Here is an 18,329-nt window from a genome sequence, read left to right on the forward strand (position 1 = left end):
TTAAAAGAAAAGCAGACTGCCATGGACAATGGAACACACAAACACAGGAGGTCAGAGTCAGTTAAGTGTTCAGGAACAAATTGAGTCCTTTGGACAACAAATACAAGGTACTTGAAAATGAAGTCAAATCCATAGTAAATATAGTATATTAGAAAACATTATTTGCTTTGGATGTATGGGGTGTATGGCGTGTTTAGGGAGGGGTAGTATCTCTGGTATGGAGGGCTTGTTGTGCCCTCCTCTGGCAGCTCTCCAGCCTCTGACCGCCACCTGACACCCAGCTCTCACTTGTGGCTCCCAGTAACTGCTAGCATGCGGCAGTGGCCACACCCCAGGCAACAGCTTCGACAGGCCAGCTAAACCTTGTGAAGTTAGCCATCAGGTCATCGACCCCTGGTGAATCAGGGCTTTGCTCATCCAGCATGTGAAGACTGTTTCGGCAGAACAGGTGGAAGAAACCAATAAGAAGGTTCAATGGCTGAGATGGCAATGCAGCAAAGCACTGTGGAGTGCTTAGGGTGTGTTGGAGCACAAAGGACAACACGGCCATCCAATGCAGCTGAGAATGCCTCCAGGCATAACAATTTTTCGTGCCACTGGACCCAGGCTTCCAGCTCCGAGAGAGTGGGACTATCTCTGTGCATCAACTTTTCCACTTAAATCTCTTTCACGCACAAGTATCTTTGTGCACACTCATCTATTCCAACCCTGTCCACCCTCTTCAAGACCTGCGGCAATGGGGGTGTGGCGATGCAACAGGTGGAGGTGACCACTGGCAGTTGTAGTCACAATTCTGCACGTAGGTGGCCCATAGACCAGTGGTCTCTCGGCTCTGTAGGGCAGCAGAGACTTTTGGCAGCATCCTGAGCGACTGAGCAGCCCTCTCTAGGCCAGCACTGCTCACCCTAATCAAGGGAGGGGACTAGAAAAGGTGTCCCAAACATTGCCTGCCCTACAGCACACCGCGGCTGGTGGGTCATCCCTTTAAGCGGTCGAAATCAAAGGAAACAAAATACAAAGAAACTCCTTCTAGGAGCATGGAACATCAGAACATTACTTGATAGAGAGAATATCCCAAGACCTGAGAGAAGAACAGGTCTAATCAGTAAAGAACTGGCACGATATAACATCGACATCACAGCATTAAGCGAAACATGCTTACTAGAAGACGGATCACTCAGCGAACTCACCACTGGATACACCTTCTGAAAAGGTAGAGCCACAAATGAAGACAGAATCCACGGCGTTGGCCTGACTATCAAGACCAGTTTGCTCAAACAGCTGCCATACTTGCCTGGGGGCATCAGCGAGAGGCTCATGAAGCGTTCGCCTCTCAGCAAAGACCGGTATGCCACAATCATCAGCGCATGTGCCCCTACACTGACCAGCACAGAGGAGACCATCGAGCAGTTCTACTCTGACCTGAGTGCCATCCTGCACTCAGTGCCCACAAATGACAAGCTGATACTACTGGGAGACTTCAACACCCATGTTGGCCAGGACCATGAAAGATGGAAAGGAGTGCTCGGCAAATACGGTGTGGGCAAAATGAACAACAATGGCCTACTGCTACTCAGCAAGTGCTCAGAGTTCGAACTCACCGTCACGAACCCAGTGTTCAGAATGGCGAACAAATATAAAACAACATGCATGCACCCACGATCAAAACAGTGGCATCTCATTGACTACATCATTTTACACCGGGGAGACATCCAGGATGTACAGATCACCAGAGCCATGAGAGGAGCTGAATGCTGGACAGATCACTGATTGGTTAGAGCAACTCTTCAAATGCGCATTGCCCCTCGCCATCCAAAACACGCCCAGACAGTTTGCGCATTTTACAATGTGAGTCATCTTAGAGATCCATCTTATTTGCAAACATAACAGTCCTGCCTGGACAACAAGCTGTCTGCCAAGGGACCACTCACTGGAAGCTCAACCGAGAAATGGAACCAGTTCAGAGACGCAGTGAAGGAAACATCAAAGGCAGTTCTAGGCCCCAAACAATGCAACCACCAGGACTGGTTCGACGAGAACAACACTGCTATTGAAGACCTATTGAGCAAAAAGAACAAAGCCTTTATGGAGTGCCAAAATAACCCAAACTCTGCCTCTAAAAAGGACAGATTCAAGTCTCTCTACGCCACGGCACAGTGTGAGATCAGGAAGATGCAAGACCGATGGTGGGAAAAAAAGGCAGAAGAAATCCAGCACTTTGCTGATACAAAAAACTACAAACAATTTTTCAGTGCCCTCATTATGGGCCATTAAAACCCACCACTCCCTTGCTCTCCTCTGACAGTGACACTCTCATAAAAGATAAAAAAGCATCAGCAACAGGTGGAAAGAACACTTCAGTTTCTCAACCGACCTTCTTCAGTCGACCAAAGCGCCCTTGACCAGATCCCCCAAAACCGCACCATTGAACACCTTGATGTCCCTCATTCAATAAAGGAAGTCCAAAAAGCCATTAAACAAATGAATACAGGCAAGGCACCCGGTAAAGATGGGATCCCAACCGAGGTGTACAAGGCCTTAAATGGAAAGGCACTCCAGGCATTCCACATAGTCCTGACCAGCATATGGGAAGAAGAAGACATGCCCCCAGAACTCAGAGATGCCTCCATTGTAGCCCTATACAAGAACAAAGGCTCACGAGCAGCCTGTGACAACTACAGAGGCATCTCACTACTCTCCACTGCTGGAAAGATCCTCGTCCGTGTTATACTTAACAGACTCCTGTCATCTGTTTCAGAGCAGAACCTGCCTGAATCACAATGCGGCTTCCGACCAGATCGCAGAGCCATCGACCTGGTCTTCACGGTGAGGCAAATGCAGGAAAAATGCCTTGAGCAGAACCTAAGTCTTGTCTTCATAGACCTGACAAAGGCATTCGACACAGTGAACAGGGACGCATTTTGAGTGATCCTTAGCAAGCTCGGCTGCCCAGCAAAATTCGTCAAACTGATCCAGCTCTTTCATGTCGACATGACAAGGGAAGTCCTATCTGGTGGAGTGACTTCTGATCGCTTCAACATCTCCAATGGCGTGAAACAAGGCTGTGTCCTCGCTCCAGTACTATTCAACCTAAACTTCACCCAAGTATTATGACATGCTGTGATGGATCTAAATCTGGATGTCTACATCAAATACCGACTAGATAGCTGACTATTCGACCTTCGCCTCCTGACTGCAAAAACAAAGACAACAGAGAGATTCATCCTCAAAACTCTCTTCGCAGATGACTGTGCTCTCATGGCCCACCAAGAAAATCATCTTCAAACCATTGTGGACAGGTTCTCTACCGCAACAAAACTGTTTGGCCTGACTATCAGCCTCAGCAAAACAGAGGTGCTGTTCCAACCCTCACCAGGGAGGCCAACTAACCAGCCGTGTATTACAATTGACAGCATGCAGCTTTCTAACGTCAACACTTTCAAGTACCTGGGCAGCACCATCGCCAATGATACGTCCCTAGACCATGAGATCAATGCCAGGATCCAAAAGGCCAGCCAGGCACTCGGGCAGCTGTGCTCCAAAGTTCTCCAACACAGCGGTGTAAGCACTGCGACGAAGCTTAAAGGTTATAATGCAGTGGTCCTCAGCTTGCTCCTGTACGGTTGCGAGACATGGACACTGTACCGAAAGCACATGAAACAGCTGGAGCAATTCCACCAACACTCTCTCCGGTCAATCATGAGGATCCGATGGCAGGACCATATCACCAACCAGGAAGTCCTCGACAGAGCCAACTCCACTAGCATCGAAGTAATGGTCCTCAAAACCCAGCTACGATGGTCTGGACACATCATCCGCATGGACCCACAGTGAATACCAAGACAGGTATTCCATGGTGAACTGTCAGCTGGACTCAGGAAACAAGGCTGACCAAAGAAAAGATACAAGGATAAGCTAAAGTCAAACTTGAAGTGGGCTGGCATTACACCAAAGCAACTAGAACTCGCTGCCTCTGACAGCTGGCGTACTGGCGTACCCACATTAACCAAGCCGCCACCACCTTTGAAGATGAGCGACGTCAACATCTTGCCACTGCGCGTGAACATTGACACCAGGCCACAACCTCACCTCCCATAACAACTGGTGTTCAAACTTTGCGCCTCAGTCTTTGGACTCCAAAGCTATATGAGGGTACACCATAGATGAAAACGCACAAAGACAAATGTCATTCTTTGACACCGATAGACTACTACTATTTACTTTGGAATGAGAAGACTTGGGTTCAAATTCTATTTCTGATGTTTACTATCCCTGTGACCCTTCGGACAGGTCTCACTGGGTCTCTGTTTTCTTATCTATAAAATATATTAGACTAAATGACCTTTAAGATAGCTTTGGGCAAAAAACATAAGGTATCTATAAAAATTTGGCTAAAGTCAGGCTGTGGGTTATAAATCAGGGAAACAGATGAGCCAACACATGGGAAAAAGGTAAAATTTTAAGTAAGATGGTGTGGTGGTAAATTAGACAAGTACTTAGAAAACAGGGGATACATAGGGAGATTAAAGCAAAAGAACAAGTCAAAAATTATGTAAACAATGAAAAACGATCTTGAAAATGAGCAATCTTCCCCTAGAAACCTTCGGTTAAAAATAGAGCCAATGCCAAGGCTCAATAAGTCCAGAGATGGCAGGTAACAAAATAGTTTTAAGGAAAATTGTATGTAGGTTCAACCTGGCTGTAGTATGAAGTGTTGGGTCAGAGAAAAGAGTAGACAGACACTGAGTCTATAAATTATATGTAGAGTATATTATTTTTAGTAGAACTACTAGTTAGCATTATATAGCAGTTTGTCATTCATAAAGTACTATACAAGTATGATTTTATGTTATCCTCATGCCACCTTTGGGAAGTGCTATTATTATCCCTGTAAATTGGACAAGAAATTGCCCATGGTCTATGGGCCACTAGTGAGCATCTGAGGTCAAGTATAAGAACATTCAGGTCTTCCTGACTCTAGTTCCACTAAGCAAACTAGTTGCTATATAATTATTGATTATTCTCCAAACAGTCTGTATAATAGAATCATCATACTACTAGATCAATATTCTTAAAGATATGGGATTGATTATGTCTTTTTAAAAATCAGGTTTACAGTGGAATTGTGCATCGGATATGGGAGGGGGTTGGGGGAAGGTGAGGGAAAGAACATGGTTTTTGTAATCCTGGAAAAATTCTCTAAATTAATCAATTAGATAATGTGCATCTTATATGATAAAAAATGAAATCGGGAAATGTTTAATAAAATAAATAAAAATACAAAAATAATAAAAATCAGTTTAGGAAAATGGTGTATATATGGCAGCATATTATGATCATTTTTACCAGAAATGGAAATTGTTTTATAAATCATTTAGCTGTAATAATATCATTCCTAAAGATTAACAAGTGACCAAATAAACAATACAAAATTTTTAACAGTCAAATATAGAAACTTCAAAAATATATTTGACTTACGTAGCATCAACACGTTCCACACCTCGATAATAACCAATACCATCTGAAGTATTTCGCAGGTGGTGGCATTTATCATCAATCCGAAATGCTATCTGCTTATCACTGAGATCCTTCTCAAGCTCATGCTGGGCTGCTCTGTCAGATCTGAAGCAAAAGAGGAAAACCTTCAGGATTTATGTTAAAACTGATATAATTATATATTATGAAAGACTTCTTTAAAATGAAATTATCATGTGTAATTTGACTTTTAGCTAAAGAGAAGCCCTATTTAGAACTCAGTATTTACATATATTAATCTATTTACTCCCTACTAATCCTCTTCCAAGACATACTTTGACATGCATTGAAGTATAGAAGCTCCTTCTCATAATTTTTCCTGTTCCAGAAGGCATAGTAATTAAAAATATTATTATACATTCTATTCCTCCTCTTTTCTTATTTTATTCTTCTTTCATTACTCCTTGTTCCCTTTCTTCCTCCCATACCTGAGTATAGTTCACTTCTTATCTCCCAGTACTTCATTCTCCTTGTCTAAAGGAGTAGCAGAGTTAAGGAAAGGGAAAGACTCGTCTGAAAGGAAAAGGCTAGAAAGGATCAGAATAGGGCTAAATTCAGAAGGGAAGGCCAACAGGAAAAGTCCAACATTTTTACTAGGAGCCTGCAATGCCATAATCAGCTAAAAATAAGAAATACTGAAGAATATTCTAGGTAGGATGGAGGTAGCTATATGACCTCTAAGGTCCTTTCTAATTCTGGATTTTGTGATTTTTCTGATTTTGTGATTCCTTTGATTTTCAAGGCAACAATTGATAATGATATAATTAATGTAATTAGAAAAATAGAATAGAAATTCAATCATAAAATTATGAATTCAAATATATTTATAAGCATTTTATACTTTTTTCAAAAAGCATCAAAATATTTTCAGTAAATCTTCAGAAGTCTACAATATAGAAATGGTAAATATTATTTTCCCTTATTTACATATGAGGATACTGTAGCTCAGAAAAATTAAGTGACTTGGCCAGTGTCACTAGGATGTCAGAGCCAGGACTTAGAATTAAGTTCTCTTAGGCCCAAGGCTATTTTTAATACAATTTTTATAATGTATTTTATATAATTTTACTTCAAGTTCAGTGTTCTGCCACAGAGACCACCTCAACAATTCAATCCTGTTTCTACTATTTCTTTTTCTATGAAGCTTTCTCTAACCATTCTAGTCTACTTGATCACTCCTTTCTTTGAATTTTCATAGCACTTTAAGTCTATCTGTAACACTTTTGTGCTTAGATTATAAAGCAGTGATGGTTCCAATTAAGTTTGGAAAGATCTTAGTGATCACTGCCAAATTACATTTAGAATTGAGAGAATATAGATAACAAAAGCAGATTTTCCTTGTCAATGTTGATTACTTGAGATGATGTTCACTACTACCAAGGTAAGAGCCTCTCATATTTTATATTTTTCTCTACTTTGAACAAAAGAAAAATTTTAAGGGCTGAATGCATACTCCTTTTGTATCTTCTACAGTCTTAGCTGTGTTGAACAGCTAATCAAGCTTATATGTTTAGAAGTGATTTATAAGGTAATTAAGATCCAAATTATTTAGAACATTATATATATGCTATATAAATATATGAACTCCTTAATGGAGGGTCCTTTTTTGTTTTTGTTTTTGTATTCGCTATGCGTAATACATTTCCTGACCTACTGAAAAGCTTTATAAATCTAGAATTTGGGAAAGTCAGAGAAGGTGATGAACATCTTAAATGAGGACATGAACAAAGGCTTAGAGCTGGAAATGTTCTGGCACTGAAGAAAGGCTGATCTAGCAGCATCTAAGGTTTCCTGTTAGGTACTAATGGATTATATGGGGTGAGCCAAGATTAAGGAGAGCCTTGAATGCCAGATTAAGTAGTCCAGGCTGTATAATAAGCAAAAGAAGAATGGGTGGTTCCCGAGCAAGGGGAAATCCTCTTAGAATTGCTGTGTTAAGCAAATCAGTCTGATAGCAATATGTAGGATTTAAAGGGGAGAGAAACTGGCATTAGCAGACTTTAAGCAGGAGCTCATAAACACCTGCATTGGGGTTGTCCCAATGGTAATAGAAAGGAAGTGACAGATATATGAGATATTTAAAGGGATCTAAAGGATTTGCTAATTAATTTTATAATAATATGACAAGTTTATGTGGAGTTTCAGAATTTACAAAATATTTTCTTCACAAGAAAATTATGAGGATAATTTGTACAAGTCAGTGGTATCCTTATTTTACAGTTGAGTATAAAAGCAGAATGGGAGGTTAAGTGACTTGCCCAAGGTCATATTGCTATGAAAATTAGTATCACATTCAGGTCTCTAACACAAGCTGGATGATTGAATGTTAGTGTTTTTTTTCCACAATATTTGAAGGATAGAAAATAGATATTTCTTCAATTTTTTTCTTATGCTATTTGTTAGTTAAGCCAGAGTATTTTACATCAGCAGAAACTGTGAAATTGTTTCCAGGAGTCTCAAATTCAGAGAGCTGAGAGGTGGAAGCTAAAGGAATGTTCCTTTTGGGGAATTGCTGAACAAAATGTGGTATACGATGCTGATGGAATACTATTTTGCTCTAAAGAATGATGAACAGGATGATTTCAGGAAGTACTGGAAAGACCCACCATGTGAACTGATGCAGAGTGAAATAAGCCGAATCAGGACATTATATACACAGTAATGGAAATAGTGTGAAATGATCAAATGTGATAGACCTTCCTACTAATAGCAATACAATGATCCAGGACAATTCTGAGGGACTAATGAAAAAGAGTGCTATCAATCTCCAGAGAATGAACTGTTGGAGTAGAAATGTAGATGAAAATATAGGATTTGTCATTTGTTTATTTGGGTATATGATTTGGGGGTTTGGTTTTACAAAATTTTACTTTATAAGATTACTTACAAAAATGAATAATTAGTTTTGCATGATAATATATGTATAACCCAAATTGATTTACTTGTTAACTATACATGGGATGGAAGAGGGAAAAGGGGAGGGAGGCCACAGGATTCATATAACTTTGGCAAACATGTGGAAATTTGTTATTAAAGTAAAATAAAGAGATAAAAGACTAGGAACCTGGTATGGAAGAAAAAAGAGGTAGAGGAGAAGCTAAAAAATTAAACATTGAAAACTTTTCCTTGAAGGGCTCATTCATAAGATAAAGCCAAATGAATGAAACAAAAAAAAAAAGGAGATGAGAGGGTGAAGGAGCACATTTGAAAGCCAAAAGCTTAAGCTGTTTATGAACTGAATTTCCCTTTAATAGAGAAATGTCTTTCCCACAATTAAGTATTGGTCCACTATGAAGGGATCCTAGGGCTTTTGTTTTCAAATGTCCTACATAAATAACCCAGGAAATTCTGGGTTATTTTATATTATATATAATTTATATATTTTATATATATATGTAATATAAATTAATGTTTATTAAGGAACTTTCTTTGAAAATTTTTTAAAAATGAAGATAAATGTACTAATCCAAACCAGAAATCATATGAATGACTGATAAAATCACCTGGATTAATCAATACTAGCAGGGCCAAAGAAAACTTAGATTTGAACTTTGGGATGAATAAATGTTAAGTTTTACTGTTGAGTTAAAAAATTTAACTTCACAAATACAAGATAGTGGACAAGATAGTAGTAGCTCAACAGAAAAAAATCTGAAGACTAGTTTTAAATAAACTCAACACAAATTAGTGGTATTATGTATGAACAACAATAACAAAAAAAGGTAATGAAATGTTAGGTTGCATTGAGTGCCATAATATCTGGGACTAAGGGACATGATCATTCTCCTATACAGTAGGGTCTTGTTTTATGTGACCAATATGTTCCAAGACTCTGTGTTGAAAATTACATAATAGTGAACCCCATTGTTTAATAAGTATTTCTTTTATGAATATACCTTGGCACTTTATGACTTTTCTTAGGCTTATCAGGGTTGCCAGCATCACTATTCTTGTTCTTTGGAGCCATTACTAATAACTAAATAGTGTTACTGAAACAGAGAAATACTGCTCTGATACAGACATGATTGTTAAAAGTGGGAACTCCAGCAAAGATTGCTAACCGTTTGGAGTAAAACAAGGTAACAACTCACACTAACATGTCTCCGAGTGAGAGACTAATTGGGTGATTGCTATAAGACTTTATGCCACTTGATAAAATAGTGTGGATTTAGCACATGATTTTAAAATGTTTAATTTACATATTTTTCTGCCTTTATTTTTCTGATGGCCAATCACATAATACCTGAATGCACGTGTGTTGGTTCACATAAAATGAGATCTTATTCTATTCTGTTTCCAGTCAGACCACATCTGAAGTATTGTGTTCAGTTCACATTTTGGAAAGGCCACTGATAAACTGGAGAATGTTCAGAGAAGAGCAATCAAGAAGGCGAAAATATCCTATGTCCTAAAGATCACGCCATATGAGAATCATTTGGAAGGACTACATAAGGTTAGCCTAGAAAAGAAAAATCTTGAGGGAGACATTCAAGTCTTTGAATGTTTTTTGGGAAAGGGATTAGATTTATTCTTTACTCAAGCCAGAACTAGAAACAATAGGAAAATATAAATATGATATAAAGAAGACTTTCCTAACAGATGAAGCCAAAATTGGGATTAGCTGCTTCAATAGGAAGTAGGAAGAAGATTCTCCTCTCATTGACAGTCTTTGAGCAAAATTGACCGACCACTTTGGAATAGGCTCTAGAATGGCTTCTTGTTTAGATTACTTCTGAGGCCCCTTGCAACACTGAGATATCATGATATCCAAATCTGGGAGAAATAAATTTTTGTCCTAGAATATAACTGAAAAAGTTGCAACTACCTAGAGTTTTAACATAATGGTGAAGTTTCAAATTATCTATAGATATGGATAAAGACATAAACACATAAAACAGAGTTTTCAAAGGCTGAAAGGCAAAAGTGTAAATGTGTTCATTTGGTTTCTATTTATACTTTTAATTATACTTTATACTCTTCTATTTATACTTTATGAGACATTCAGCCTTCATTTCCTCTGCATCCAAAAAATAAATGAAAATACATTTGGATTTTACATTTAAATTAACTTTCCATACTAGTATTTGTTATCAGGGAATAAGATGACCTTGCTTAAATTATTTCATTCTAGAACTTTCCTGGTTTTCACCTTTAACATATGACTCAGTTTTATATTACAGATTGAAATAATTCTCAGAGATCTTTTACTGTAATCTTCTACACGGTGCAGAAGTCTCTTGGATAGCATTCCTGACAAGTTATGAGATTGATTTAAATTTATTTGAAAGCAACAAGGTATTTTCAACCACAGGGAGCATCTTAGTTTCTTTGGACTTCATTATGTTTTTTTCATTAAAGTTTAAGAGAAAGTAGAATAGAAGATTATGAAAACTTAGATTACAAAATTTAAAACCCACCAATAAAAAGCAAAGATAAAATTCTTTCTTACGCAAGTTGAGCAATACCCTTTTCCAGATATCTTCTCATTCTTTCATGACAAGATTTAATAACATCAACTTCCTACTCAATTGAAAGAAAAATTTTGTTAATGATTTCTACTATCAATTTAGATATCATTCAAAATCATTTAAAATGTCAGTGACAAAAAAGAACCAACTTATTTGACTTCAGTAACTAATTAAATACAAATAGTTATGATATCAAATTTTAATTCATAGCATATTCTTTTCATATGTCCATGTTCTTCTGAAATAATCTCCTATGCCTGAAAAGAAACCATGGTACTTTTATGCAAAATACATGAGTTCATAGAAGAGAGGAAGGAAAAAAAAAAACTGAAAACCTTATTTCAGGTTTAAATTCATTTGAGTTAGAAAAAAAGTTTTTAAATCTTCCTTTTTTATCTCCTCAGAATTTTTACAAATGTTGGTTTGCTTTGAAATTTTCAAATTTATTTGAAAAAGTATTTTAAAAGTAAAATAGGGGAGAAACTTTACAAATGAATAATAACAACTAACATTTCTATGTTGTTTTAAAGGTTGCAAAGCATTTTACCCAAATTAACTCATTTGATCATTAAAACAATCCTGAGTGGTAGGATGGTATTTTATAGGTAAGGAATTGAGGCTGAGAGAGGTTGTGACTTGCCCAGGATGTATATCTAGTAGGTGATTTCATACAGCTAGTAAGTGATTTCAATTTATATCTTCTTGACTCTTAAGATCTATGCTGTATCTATTGTGCCCCTAGTTGTCTACATATATTTTTAAATAGATGTAACCAAGATGTTTCAGTATATTTTTGGGTAGCCTTTTTGTGCTGTATAGTATAGCTTGTTGTTCAGTCATTTCAGTTGTACTTGACTCTCCATGATCCCATTTTGCAGTTTTTTTTAGTAAAGACAATAGAGTTGTTTTCAATTTCCTTCTTCAGCTCGTTTTATAGATGAGCAACTGAGGCTCATCTATAAAACGACATGCTCAGGGTAATACAGCTAGTAAGTACCTGAGACTAGATGTGAACACATAAAAGTGAGTCTTCATGATTCCAAGCCCAGTGCCACTTATCTGTGTCATCTGTGTTATAATAAGTATAGCTAAAAAGTTCAATTTATAACTTCATCTTTGCCTTCCTATTTTTCTGGCAAAAAAAAAACAAACCCTCAACAACAACCTAGTGTTTTAAAAACAAAAGTAAGTAAAGAATCATATCATCTGCAAATAGTGATAAGCATTGTATTGCAGTGATAATGGACATCCTTGCACTGTACTTGATTTTAGTGGAAGTCCCTTAATTTGCCCCCCATTACATATAATGATGACTCTTGATTGTTTTTGTTAGATTTATCTTGGTCTGAAAGGAAAAACTGAAGTCCCCAACTATCATGGTTTTCTTTCTATTTCTCTGTATTACTCATTCAGCTTTTCCTATAAGTATTTAGATACTATACCATTTGGTGCATATGTTAAATATTCATATTAATTTACTGTCTATAGTACCTTTTGACCTGTAACTTTCCTGTTTAATTTTTTAAATCAAGTCTATTTTTGTTTTGTTTTCTTTGTCTGAGATATAAATTTTGCGTTCAGCTGGAGCATAATAGATTTTTTCTAGTCTTATTTTAACAGTGTGAAATCTTTATTTAAAGTGTTTCTTATTACTCTTATTATGACAAACATTGTTGAATTATAGTTCCTAATCAGTTCTGCTATCCTTTCTATCTTACCATTCACATTAATACTTAGAATTATTATCTATGACATGTTGCCATTCTATTCTCATATTTTCCTGTCTGTGCTTCCTCACTTCCTTTACAAAGAAAAGTGGTGAGAGAAAATGATGCTCAGCATCAGTACTCTTTGATTGATAAAGTTTCCTGCTCCCTGACACTTTTCTAGACCCTAATCACAGATTTTAAACTCTTCTTTTCCTTTTGAAAATTACTCTTTAAGATTTACCTCAAGTTAATTTGTTTTGCTTATGATGAAACTCTCCCTTCCTCATTCTTTCCTTTTTCTCTGATGAGATAAATGTATTTTTTATTTTGTGTATGTTTTCGGATTCTATCCTCATTTAAAAAAGTGAGCCAATTTTATGTTCTGATGATATGAAATGATAAATTCTCTCTGCCTTTCTCCTTTTCCTTAACGTATTTCCTTTTCCTTCCTGTTCTTTCCTTTGTGGCTATGAGAAAATAATAACAGTCGGGGTTAGTGGGTAGGGCAGCTACATGGCTCACTGTATAGAGTGTCAGGCCTAGAGTCAGAAGGACCTGTTCAAATTTGGCTTCATATCTTCCTAGCAAGTCACTTAACCTTAGTTGCTTAGCCTTTACTGCTCTTCTGCCTTAGAACTGATATTTAATAACAATTCTAAGACAGAAGGTAAGGGTTTAAAAAAATACTCCAAGATCTTCTGTTTTTTTTTTTTGGGGGGGGGGTTAGCTCTCTCTGTGACACATAACTGTACTGTTGAGGTCACCCTCTATATCATTTGTATCATTTCCCCCATTAGGATGTAAATACTTTCATTCTTGAGTAATCCCTCCTAATTGTCCTCTTTATTGTTCTCTATATTTCACAGTTTCTATTTAGTTCTGGTCTTAAATCCAATCCTTCCCCAACCCTCTGCCCCGTAGGATTATATTCAGTGTTTCTGGGTTATTTATTCTTGGCCCATGTCTTTTATCTTTTGGAATGTTGTATTCCATGATTTCTATTTTATAATAGTACCTGTCATATTTTGTGTAAGCCTCCTCAGAACTTTTGAATGCTTTTTGACTGTGTGAAGTATTTTTTTTAATTGAAAATTCTATCTTTTTGCTCTGACACTGTAGAAACCTTTTATATAGGAGTTTCTTTCAAAAAGTGACCAGTGGAATCTTTTTATTTTCATTTTGCCTTCTACTTTTAATATATTTGAATAGCTTTCTTTACGATTTATTGAAAACTGTTTAGTTTAGGACCTGCATTAATTTTGGCACTAGCAATTACTGATGATTTGGATCTATCCCTTTCCTATAATGACAAGGAAATGGGACAATGGAAGAAAAAATTTAAAGCCAATCAGATGGGTATCATCAAATGGCAAATCCCTGTTCCCTTGAACTTTCTATAACCAAATTTGTCACTTCATCTATAAACATTGTCATTTCGACATTGTAGATTCTGTTAAAAGAGTATGCATAGCACCTGGAATAACTACAATTGCCTCCAAAGTATGTACAGCTTGTCCTTCCTGCCAGATCTTTAATCAACAATGACTTTTGTGGCAAAGCCTTTGGTGGACGTCCTCTTGCTTATACACCGTTTGAGCATTTACAAATTGATTTAATCTCTATGCCGAAAGCTGGACAAGTATAAATTTTGTCTGGTCATAGTTGATCAGCTGAGCAGGTGGCCTGAAACATTTCCTACTGCTCAGGCCACAGCAGCTTTTGTTGCCAAAGTCCTTTTGAAAGAAATTATTCCTCATTTTGGCCTGTCAGCATGTATTGATTCAGATAGAGGAACTCATTTTACTGACTTGATCTTATTAAAAATTTATTGCTGTTTGGGGATAACTCCTAAATTTTACACACCATATCATCCCCAGAGCTCCGGCCAAGTTGAAAGGATGAATAAAAAACTAAAAACTGTGGTTGGCAAATTATGCATGGAGACTCATTTAAAAGGGCCTGAAATTTTACCTCTGGCCCTATTTTATCTCAGAAGTTGACCCAGAGGTGATTTACACATTTCACCATTTGAGATGCTATTTGGACATCCACCTATTCTGGCCAACCATTTACCCCTGCCTATACATCATTGTTAGGAGGGGATACAACCATTGCCACATATATCAAACAATTACAAATGAAATTGAGAGAACTCCATGACTCTGGAGCTGCTGTTCAGGCAGGCCCCATAGACTTCTCTCTTCATGATTTAAACCCAGGTGATTGCATGTACATAAATAATTTCAAATGTACTGGGTCCACTAAACCTACTTGTTCCAGGTCCTACAACAACAGTCATTAAAATTGAGGAGAACTCATGGATTCATTGTAACCATTTATGAGTACCTTTTGTTGATAATGAATAATTGACTGTATTGATTGTATTTGACTATTGATCGTGATAAGACTTCCTTATTGCTGGATCTGTACTATTTTGTGATACTGTATTTGATTAATCAAATTGCTCTTGTAGGACAATACATTATTATCTCAAAGAAAACCTGTATTAGTGACCTATATTGACTTGACTTTTATAACATTTTGTACCTTTTGTGGATTTTTTTTTTTGTATTTTCTAGAATGGATCATTGCTTCTATACCTCCATTGCTTTATCTACCCCATTTGCACTTACACTGTGGATCATGGCTCAGTTAAGAAGAAATGGGATTGTAAGAGATTATTTTTTATTTTTAGAGCATTTTTATAACTTCATGTGCAATTGAGTTTTCCTAAGCACATGCCATCAATATTTGAAGACTTTTTGATTTTCCACTAGCGTAGGTTTAGTGTGTCCTTTAGTATGCCCATTAGCTGCCCAAAAGTCTTAAGACTATGGGAAACTGACATTGTATTTTTAAATATTATGGGACCTTGCTTCATGAATATATCTGATTCAAGGAAACTAGAACAAAAAGGAGCACAGACTTCACCTACAGTGCCACAGAAGCATGGACTTAACTTGAATAGTGCCAAAAGAGCATACAGGTAAAAAAGAAACCAATCCAGGTGGGATTGATGAATTTCTATGCCAATATGAAAGGGCTTGAACCTAGTGTGAGACTCAGGTTGTGGCCCATGACATTTTGTAAGACACAGGACTCTTTCTACCACACTCCTTATGAAATACTTTATATTAAGTACCTACCAATTGGCTGTTCTGGCTCCCCTATCCCTGAGGAATGAGAAAAGATCAGACCAAGGAAGAAAAATATAGTCCTTTTTTTCCATCTTTTATGCTATGGCGGTTGACTGTAGTCCTTGCTGCTGAGTGGATAAGTGCATGATTGTTGTTACAGACTTATAGGATATAAATTGTTTTATTCAGGCCATTATTCAAGGACCTATTGTGATTGTTTTTTCTTACTTAGAATTTTTACATATAAGATTTGGAATTGGATATTTAGAATTTTCATCCAGTAGTTATTTGGCTTTTTGTGCTATTTTTCTGATGTTTTTTAATTGGCAATGATTCATATGCCTCATCCTTCAGCCGTATATCCCCATGTGATTTCCATGTTTCCTTATATCCTTGTCAGGGGGGGATGAGCTTTAATTTCATATGAAAAGTTGAATTAAGAAATTTGCTGCCTCCTGGAATCCAGAGACTGAACTCCTTGCAGAAGATGCCATGGAGATGCCAAAGAAGACCACACCCTACTCCAGGAGATCCTGAGCAAACTGGTTGTAAAAATTGAAATTTGGGGGGTTAAAATTAATTTGTTTTGTTTAAATGCATTTGCTTTTTATATATAGTTAGTTAGTAGTAGTCTCTCGGTGTCCGAGAATGACAATTGTCTTTGTGCATTTTCATCTACGATGTACCCTCGTGTGTGTGTATATATACCCAAATATATATATATATATATATATATATATGTATATATATATATATTTCTAGTTAAAAAGGGGATTTCCCCCTATTTTTTATTATAAAAAGTACCAAGTATTTGGTTTTCTTTTGTTGTTTCTTTTATCCTAAAATTTTGTTTCCATTTTCCCCTTGCATTGATGTATATACCCTTTATTTTGATTGAGATTGTAAATTTATTTGTGTTTGTTATGATCCACTGGGGAGACCGGTCTTCCAAAGGATCACAGGGGGATTTGTGTTTTGAAAATGGATCTAAACCCTGGGAGACTACATCTTCTAGGACTCTGTACTGAAATTTCCTCGGATACATTCCACTTTCTTTGTAGGAGGTGTCTGAGGGAGAATAAAAAAAGAGATAAGAGTGGGTTTTGGTGCCTTTTTCCCTGAATGGAGGTGGAGAGCTTTGGTCCCTGCATAGCTGCTAGAGATCAAACTTTCCCTTACTTTCCCAAATCTTTCTTTTCCTAGCCCAAATAAACCTATCTAACTATCTCTAGAGTCTGGCTTTGATTTAACAAGAAGACAACCTTGGTCAATTTCTCTACTGTGCAGGGTGGGGGACTCCTGGCTACCTTCCTACCCTTCCTTTCCCTTCCTTTCCCTCTTTTTTTCCCAACTTCATAGGTAATCCCATGATCCTTAAATTTCTTTGGTCAGTTTTAACAAAATGATACACCTTATATTTTTAAATTTTAAAAATATTTTGATTTTGTTTTTAATATCTCTCTCTCAGATGGTTATTTCTTTCTACTTGTCCCATTCTAATTTTTAGGAAGTTTGTCACTTGAGTAAGTATCTGTGCCTCTTGTACTACACTTTTTTTTTTTAAAAAAACACTTACCTTCCATCTTAGAATCAGTACTATTTTTTGGTTCCAAAGCAGAAGAGTGGTAAGGCTTAGGCAATAGGAGTTAAGTGACTTGGCAGAGTTACATAGTTACATAAACTAATTTATCCAAGCAGTGTACATATGCGTGTATATACCAATGAATATAGATTGCTCCCTTTGGGAGCAAAATAATTCATATCAACTAAGAAAAAAGAGTTCCAGAGAACTTAAGTTCTCTGGAATAATGCATTTTTTCCCCTCAAAGTTGAAAGCAAGGAGACACCAAATCTCTCTTCTTTTTCTTTCTCACCAATTCTGCCTGTCCCTCATGCAAGCAGGGGGTTGGGGTTATTGTGCAAATAATTTCCACCAAGTAGAGTCTCATGCTATATTGGCGCTTTGAACCAAGAGTTGCATAGTATTATACTCACTCTTGCATATTAAGTCATGCCTTCTGTAATCTCATATTCAAAGTTATTTCTTTTTTTTGTTTGTTTGTTTTTACTGGAGTTCCTTAGTACTCTTAAATCTTTCTTCTGGCTGCTTTGGATATTTTTATTTTACCTGATAGTTCTTGATTTTGTTTATGAAATTTCTGGTAATTATGATTCGGGGGCTTCTGAAGGAATAGGGTATTCTTTCTATTTTCATTTATTCTTTGGTTCTTATAGATATGGGCAGTTTTTCATTTAAGACATCTTAAAATATGATGAGGCTTTGGGATTTGTTGTTTTCAGGAAGTGATGATTCTCAAATTCTGTCTTCTACCATGTTTTTCTAGATCATGTTTTTAAAAACATCAGGTTCTTCCATTTCATCTTTTTATTTTGTTCTTTTATTTCTTGTTGCCTCCTAGAGGGAGTCATCAATTTATTTGATCCATTGGTGAGGAGTTCCATCTTGTGTTTTATGTTTT

General features: G+C 36.8%; 1 protein-coding gene across 2 annotated transcripts in view; it reads right to left on the reverse strand.

Moving 5' to 3' along the window:
• Positions 1-18,329, reverse strand: part of TEKT3 (tektin 3) — a 110,473-nt gene that overhangs the window by 36,620 nt on the left and 55,524 nt on the right. For both annotated transcript variants that reach the window (XM_007483401.3, XM_001367970.3), the window contains exons 5-6: positions 10,985-11,055; positions 5,479-5,622 (exon numbers count right to left, since the gene is read on the reverse strand). In XM_007483401.3, the coding sequence (XP_007483463.1) occupies positions 5,479-5,622; positions 10,985-11,055 (215 nt within the window). The remainder of the gene's footprint in view (positions 1-5,478; positions 5,623-10,984; positions 11,056-18,329) is intronic.

Source organism: Monodelphis domestica, chromosome 2 (assembly GCF_027887165.1).
Source record: "Monodelphis domestica isolate mMonDom1 chromosome 2, mMonDom1.pri, whole genome shotgun sequence".
NCBI lineage: Eukaryota > Metazoa > Chordata > Mammalia > Didelphimorphia > Didelphidae > Monodelphis > Monodelphis domestica.